Below are 7,749 nucleotides of genomic sequence, written 5' to 3' on the forward strand. Positions count from 1 at the left end.
GGGGGGGCCGGCCCCGAGGCGATTTTTGATGTGGGCCGGCGAGGCAACCGACCCCGATTTGGAGACGGCCCGGGCCCCCCGGGTATCCCACCCTTTTTGGCCTTTGATTTTGGGACTTCGGATTTTCGTTGGGGGGGGATTCTTGATTTTTTTTAAGGAAATAGTGTTTGGGAACCCCCCCGGCTTTTTTCCCGATTTTTTCCGGGGATTTTTTTGGTTACGGACGGGAGGGGCTTGATAAAAAAAGTATTTTTGATTTTTTGGTAGTGTTCAAACTTACTTTTTTTTGGATTTTTTGGAAAGTGGCCCCTCAAAAAATTAAAGACTCTTGAAACATTTTTGATTAGTGATTGATTCTTTGAAGATATTATGATTTTTGGGGTTTTGGCGTGATGAAGTCAAGAGGTCCGTTGTAAAAAAAATTTGTCCTTGAAGGGGGGGAGTTGTTAGGTGTTCGCCCTTTGTGTAATCTAGAATTTGTCCGGTTAGTCATGTTTAAATTGACATTTTTTGGTTGGAGATATTTTAGGCTTTCTTTGTATAAATACCCTTTTCCCTAAAGCTAAATATATGTTTAAATTTCCCCTGTTTTCCTTTTTTAAACCCTTTTGACCTTTTTCTTGGCTTTATTAACAAAACGCGTGCCACTTTGTGAAAGTATTCAGGCTTGGCACTTCGTTCCTCCTTGATACTACGAGATAAAAGAGGCTAAAAGCCTAAGTTGAGAGTGGTATAAGTGTAGTGTAGAGGTCAATAACCTATGTTGGGGGTGGCGTATGTTGTGTTGGATGAAACTCGATGTGGTGGTTGTACATATATCTTAAAAGAAAAGAAAAAAACCTGGAAAAAAAAGAAGAAAATTAGAAAATTATAACACAAAAATAAGTTTAAGTTTGATTAGATATAAATCATCGAGGTCGAAGATTTGAAAAGAAAACAACGGGAGAAAAGAAGAGGTGAATAAAGGTGAAGAAAGAAATATAGTGTTCAAGGAGGGTGAGTCACTAATACCCCAAAAGTATCCTACCCGTCCCTGAGCCTATATTACAAGTCAAAACAAGTCCTAACGTGATCACAACTAAACAAACCAAGGATGAAAGCATAGAAAATAAGGGCAAGCCTATGGTATTTGCATGTGTAGATATGAAATTCTTTGTGAGAGTGAGTGTCTTCTTTTCTCTTTAGTCTTTTGTCCCTTTTTCATTGTATATATGTGTGTGGGACATTCTTTGGTCTATGTGAGGGCATAAAGATGGCAAATTGTGCAAAAAAGTGACCGCCTAAAGTGACGTTTGTGTGCATCATGATATGTTCAATAATGTAATGTCATAAATTGAAGCTTCCGTGTGAGTCGTAGCATTCTTGAGCTGTGCATCGTATTTTGAGAGTGAAAGTGAGGTCGTCCTTGGTAGTAAAGCATGCATTCCTGTAGTTCGGAGTCAAAACCATTATAGACATTATTACTCTGTGATATCTAGGTGATAGTTGTGTAGTAATTGCCATAAGTTCTAACTTCGAGTATTTTATGAATTGAGATTGGATAATTGTGATGTATCTTCCATAAGCCTAAAGGGTCATTTGGTTAGGGAACAAGTTTTCTGGGATTATTTAGTGAATATACTTTTATGGGTAGATGTTTGGTTTATTGAAAAGAGTGGTGTTACCACTAATGGTGCAATGGTGGACAAGATGAAGGGAGGAAAATCGGGTATCTATATGGGTGAAAAAGAGAATGGTTTCAGGGAAAGGGGTGGCTGAAGGCGTGAAGGGATAGTGGTTATAGTAATGAGGTATTTGTAAAATGTTCCTAATTCTGAGTTTTATAGTGGGTTGTGGGAGGTAATTTCGTTGTTGATTCCTGGAGGTTCTTTTGAGTTTTACCATGGGGTCATGAGAGGTGGTTTTGTTGTTAATTCTTGGAGGTTCTTGGCTGAAGTTGGATTAAAATGTTATCAAGGTAAAAGAAATGGGGTGAAGCAGAAAGAGAGTGGAGGATGACGGAGAGGGACTGAACTGTGGCGGTCTTTTTTCTTGTTAGATGTTTTTGTGTACGGAAGATGGACGAGTGATTTTAGTTTGGAATAGGGGTGGTAGTAAAGAAGAAGACAGGGATGTGGATATATTTATCTAACATGGATCTGATGTACGTCAGGGCATGTAAGCATCACACGGATCCAGAGGTGCTTAAAATGTTTTGACCGATTTCAGGTGTCTGGATAAAACCCTGTGAGTTAGGGTGGTGAGTGGACCACCATCCATGCAACTACATGTCTATTTGACTATTCAGCCTTTAAATATATCAAAATATTCAACATAAGGAGCAATATGTTTGATAAAAATAAACTTTTTAAGGTATTTGTCCTAAAAATATTAATATTCAGTTTCCACTTCCAAGGAAAGCTACAAATTTCAGGTCCTTTCACATCAGAAAGGACTTCTTCAGATACTATTCAAAATCACATATATTTCCTGAGAAGCTGGTCAAAAGCGTAACTCTCTAAAATAAGCACTTTTACTTTCCAAAAACTTTTTCATATAGCCTATTAGGCTACTAATAGATATCAACTTAAAGCGTAAGCATAGCAATTGAAAGTTGAAACCAACCGTGGAAGACCACGATGCAAATCCCATCAGAGGGAAAACAAAAATATAAGAAATTAGGTGATTTCTTTCCGTTTGTGTAAACTTTGGTGGATGGAGTTATCCTATACTTGTGGAGGTAGCAGGTACCAAGTGGATTAGTCGAGGTGAGAGAGAGCTAACACGGACACCACCTTTACCAAAAAAAAAAAGGGGCGGGGGGTAAGTTACCCCAGAAAGCTTGTTAGTCATTCACTGCTGCAATAAGAGGATCTCCATATAAAAATTATAAAGCATCCAAAATTTAACATTTCTGGAAACGTGCTAAGGGCAGTATCATTCAACCAAATCCAAGAAACCTAGGGCTGCATATCCTTGAACAAGTCAAACTCCCGTCAAAAAAGAAAAAAAAAACAAGGGACAGTACATACCCCGTATCGCCTTCAAGCATGTTAAGTGAACATTGCAACGTGACTTCCAATTTCCCCAATATTTGACAACTCGAGGCTTGTGAACAATCTGTGTACGCCAAAATTTAGATACTCAATGTTACTAAACGTAGCTTCACATCATTCTAAAAAAAAGGGGAATGGAAAGAAAAGTTCCCACCCTTGGGAAATAGAAATGAAAATCTTCTTAACATTCTTGTGTTTCCTTTAGCCAATTCATCATCCTTGCAACAAAAAGGAAGGCCAATATCACAATGGTTATATGGTGATGCTAAAATCCAATAATCATTACTAGCAACTTTTAAAAATATATACCTTCACACAAGCCAGACAAAAGATATACTTTTCATACAATTCATCCAAAACAACGTCCCCATTTGACTCGATTTCAACAATGAGCTTCTTTAAGAATCTTTTCAAATAAGGCCCATTATACTTTACATCCTGCAGCATTAAGAAGATCATCGAAAATCAAATAAAACTACCCCAAGAGATAATTCTATTCAGGAAAGAAATTTTATTAACTAGACAGTTAGAGGCTTAATAAACTTACGGATTTGTTGATACATCCGTTCCATATGAAGCTTTGCACACTTTCTGTAATGGAACCACCTCCAAATTCCCTAGTTTTAATTCACATATTTTCAGCCAAATGAAGCTATATTTGGTGTTAGCTAACATGAGCAGGGGTTGAAAATAGTAACCTGGCATATGAGATAACAAAATCGGGGGGTTCACAGGCGAAAAAAGCAGAGACTAAATGCAAGCAAGGAGTAGCAGATTCTTGTAGCTCTTCTTCTTTCTCCATCACTACTCCGTTATTTCTTATGATGCACGGCGTGTCTCACGAGTAACCTAATTAATACAAAGATTAATTAAAGTGAAAAAACTGATAGGCTTCTGGAAAACTTACCAAAATAACATAAATGCTGGTCCCAGTAACGATTTATCAATTCTATTAATAAAATAATGTAATGGCAAAGAGTTAAAAGAGTGATGTGCTAAATTACTCGGACTCTTCACTTTTGGTGCTGCATGTGTCTACACGATGTGGGTGCGGGTGTGGGACACGTACCCGATACGTCAAACGATTTTGGGTACTTTGACCAAAATTGATGGAAAAATTCCGGACAGATTCAATGATTTCTGTAATCAAAACAAAAGACAAGGTGAAATTGAAGAAAATGGAATACCTTGTACGTAGAAATTTCTATGTACACTCTTTTTCCTTTTATCTCCTTCCGGGATTTTTCTCTTGATCAATATTTTCTCCTCAGGATTTCCACATAATATCTCATAATTAAGGTTTAATAACTCTATTTTTAGATATTTGAATTAATTTAGCCGAATCCCCGCACCCGTATCCATACCTGGATCCGTATCCCCGAATTTTAAAATTTAGATCATGAAGGATTCGACCTCTAGATCCACACCCGTAACGGACACTGCACCCCAGTCCGAGCAACTTAGTTGCTGTGTACAGCAAAAGTTGTTGTTACTGGCAGCTAAGTTGCGCGGACTCTTCACTTTCGTTGCCGCACCCGTGTCGGATTCTCCAAAAATGCACTACTTTTGGAGTATCCGACACGCACCCGACGATATTGTTGAAGAGTCCGTGCAACATAGACTGGCAGCAACTATTTAGAAATCGTTACTTTCAATCAATCACGAATAAAGAAAAAGGAAATTAACATTATCAATCAATGGACTTGCCATTTGCATTTGTATTTTCTCTCTTCTTTACCGAGTTCAAAAGAAGATGCTGAAATTAACATCGAAAAGTTCAAGACACTACTTGCTGAATTAGACTCCCAGATGAATAATCTTTCTGCTACAGCATTGGTGAATATATAGATTAATTTCTCTTGTTTATATGCTTTTGTTCCTCGCCTTATACTTCTGTCTATTATTTTCTACACTACCTTGCTGACTGTTTCAATTGCATGAAATTATGTCAAGCAAATCCAGAAAGTCCACTAAGGTTCTGAGGAACAGGGCGCCATTTTTTCCATCCTTTTAAGTTTTAGGTAGGCATTAAATCACTACTGACTTTCCACCATCAACTCTAACTACTTAGGTGATTATCTTTAGCACCAAACTGACTTTAAATATTTAAGATGGTTAACATCTTAAAAAGAAAATTGTTAATCTAATATCCTCAAGTCACCATCTGCAAATCCAACTTCGCGCCAGAGTGAGAAACAGAGGTGTAATTAATAGCAGGTTATAAGCACAATCAACATACCAAACCTGGATTTATTCAACAAAATGGAGAAACATCACCCATGTTAGCACATTGTGAGAGTTTCAATGAAATATTCCCTCCGTTGCTGAAAGTATGGGTTGACGTAGTTAGGGTATTCGAGAAAATGAAGTGATAGGAGATAAAAAGTGTATTTCTAAAACCAAATCCACTGTTAGGCGTGAACTATCAGTGTCCGACATGATATATTTTAGTCAATATTTATGAGTGATAGGAACATGGGATTAGGATTAACAAAGTTTTATGGAAGTGACTAAACGTCTATGGAAGGCCTTTAATGGCATATTCAAGGTGATCCTGTGGTGAACTCGGGCCCACACGAGAGTGGTATCATCACAAGAATATGTGAATATATCAATGGGATTTATTGGAAGTTTTGGAAATATTGATCATGTTTGGAGTGAGTAATTTCCAAATGAGGATAGATGGGGAAATTGATGTTCAAGTCTAAATTCAGACAGGATGTCTAAAGACAAATTGACTAATATTGATGTCTAAAGTTTCATATGGCTGAAGTTCAGGCACATATAGCTGAAGTTCAGCCCCTTCTGGTCAACCTAGTTAATCCCTAAAGATCCTATTAATTGTCAGTAATTTAATAGCCATCGCGGTCAATGCCATACCCTAAAATTAAAGAGGTACGCATACCTTTATAAAGTTTTTCACTGTCTGATTCTATTAGAGCAGATGGTCACATGTGTGCTTAAAGTATGCACATGTACAACATATAATCTGGAAATTGCATTCTTAGCCAAATAATTTGAGCAAGCAACCTCACAAATGCCAAATTGAATTATTTACATTGGCAATGGAAGGAATCATGATGATATCCAAGGGAATCTACAACTTGTTGTGGATGGAATTCAAAAAGGATGGGCAAGAGGAAGAGAATCAAGATGAAAGAAAGTTGGCAACTACCAAGTGGGGACCAAATTATCAAGGACTGCGCTTTCATTCGCGTTCTGCTAATGTTATCCAAAGAGAAATATGCACTTCCCTAAAGGAAATCACTTACATATGGATTCTTGACTAAGTTTCTCAATAACAGTGGTGAAGAAAACAAAATAGACAAACATCCTAGAGTCTTCAAATATACAGTACTCAAATGATTTTAACCTGAACAGATCAGTTCGAATTCAAGCTGACACTACATAGACTGATTCATCATCTCGGCTATTTCATCATCTAAAATGCCCCCTTCATTCAAATCAACACGATATACATATACAAGCTTAAACCAGTCACAAAAGTCATTACATATCCGGATTTCGCAATAAAATTCACAGATGCTAATGCTAAAACTCAGGAAGAAAAAAAAAAAGACCAAAGCTGTAAGCATTTGATTTACAGCAAGCCACATTCACTTGAGATGGAAAGAAACGAGAAAATGACAAAAACGGTCGGTTATGTTTGAGCGTAGGTTCAAACTAGTCCCTTAAGTATGTACTGAACGGTTTTGGTCCTTTAAATTTGTCAAAAGTTAACACGTTTACTCTCATGTCAAATGTTTATGGTTTATGTTTGTTAGATTTGATGATGACAGTTAAAAAAAGATTTAACCATTATCACCAAGAAAATCTCATCAATCCTAAAACATGCACCAGACTCTCAAGAGATATAAAACTTACCAGAAATTACACCTAAAAAAACTGCACTAAACTCTAGAAATAAATCAAAAAATATCAGAAACTACACAAAATTTACCTCTAAATGTCCCAAAAGGGTTAGTAAATATTCGACCGAAACTAAAGGTGTTAACTTTTCTTTTTTAAATAACTGTGGTGCCCTAATTCTACGGGATACCTATCACCTCACACCAGCAACAGTTACCAGGTAACTCTTATTACACAGGGGGTAGTATGCTAAAGGTACTATTTTAAACCTCAAACATAATGGACTAGTTTTGCCATTTTCCCGGAAAGAAACTATGGACTCGGGAAATCATTGATATCAGGTTCTCGCAACAACTTTAAATAACAAAGACGTTACCATTTCGACATGAAAATTCCAAATACAACTTGAAGTTGAGCTTGGAATTTGGAGAACACCTAAAATCCTGTTTTCACTTTTTTACAAACAACCAAATATACTTTCCAAGAAATATAACCAGACACAACTCTTAACTTCAAATAAAAGTGAAAAATGTTTGGTTTCTATGGCCAAACAAACGCCTACTTAATATATGACAAAGAAAAAGAGATGAGAATGGACCTTCAAGTAGGAGGTGCTGGCCGGATTTCATGGAGTTTGCTACGGCACTAGGTTTTTAAATTGTTTCTATACATTGAGGAGGTTGAAAGTGGTCTATTAAGTATGTACTTAACAGTTTTAGACCTTTAGGTTTTGAGAAATTAAACACTTTTAGGCGCGCTTGTCTGGAGATACCAAAAAAATTTACTTTTTTTGGAATTTTGGAGTTGGAGTTGTGTTTGGCCATAATTTTTGAAATTGTATATT

General features: G+C 36.8%; 1 protein-coding gene across 4 annotated transcripts in view; it reads right to left on the reverse strand.

The window, feature by feature from the left end:
- LOC132053507 (uncharacterized) overlaps positions 1–7,508 on the reverse strand; it is a 20,126-nt gene extending 12,618 nt beyond the window's left edge. The window contains exons 1-6 of one of the 4 annotated variants that reach the window (XM_059445572.1): positions 7,282–7,508; positions 3,734–3,884; positions 3,583–3,652; positions 3,345–3,473; positions 3,190–3,253; positions 3,012–3,099 (exon numbers count right to left, since the gene is read on the reverse strand). In XM_059445572.1, coding sequence (XP_059301555.1) covers positions 3,012–3,099; positions 3,190–3,253; positions 3,345–3,473; positions 3,583–3,652; positions 3,734–3,837 — 455 coding nt within the window. In that variant the 5' untranslated portion in view covers positions 3,838–3,884; positions 7,282–7,508. Of the gene's footprint in view, positions 1–3,011; positions 3,100–3,189; positions 3,257–3,344; positions 3,474–3,582; positions 3,653–3,733; positions 3,885–4,039; positions 4,261–7,281 lie in introns of those variants that run through there. The other 3 variants (XM_059445574.1, XM_059445571.1, XM_059445573.1) reach the window with 3 other exon arrangements.
- Positions 7,509–7,749: the final 241 nt, after the last annotated feature.

This window comes from Lycium ferocissimum, chromosome 4, assembly GCF_029784015.1.
Source record: "Lycium ferocissimum isolate CSIRO_LF1 chromosome 4, AGI_CSIRO_Lferr_CH_V1, whole genome shotgun sequence".
NCBI classification, from domain to species: Eukaryota; Viridiplantae; Streptophyta; class Magnoliopsida; order Solanales; family Solanaceae; genus Lycium; species Lycium ferocissimum.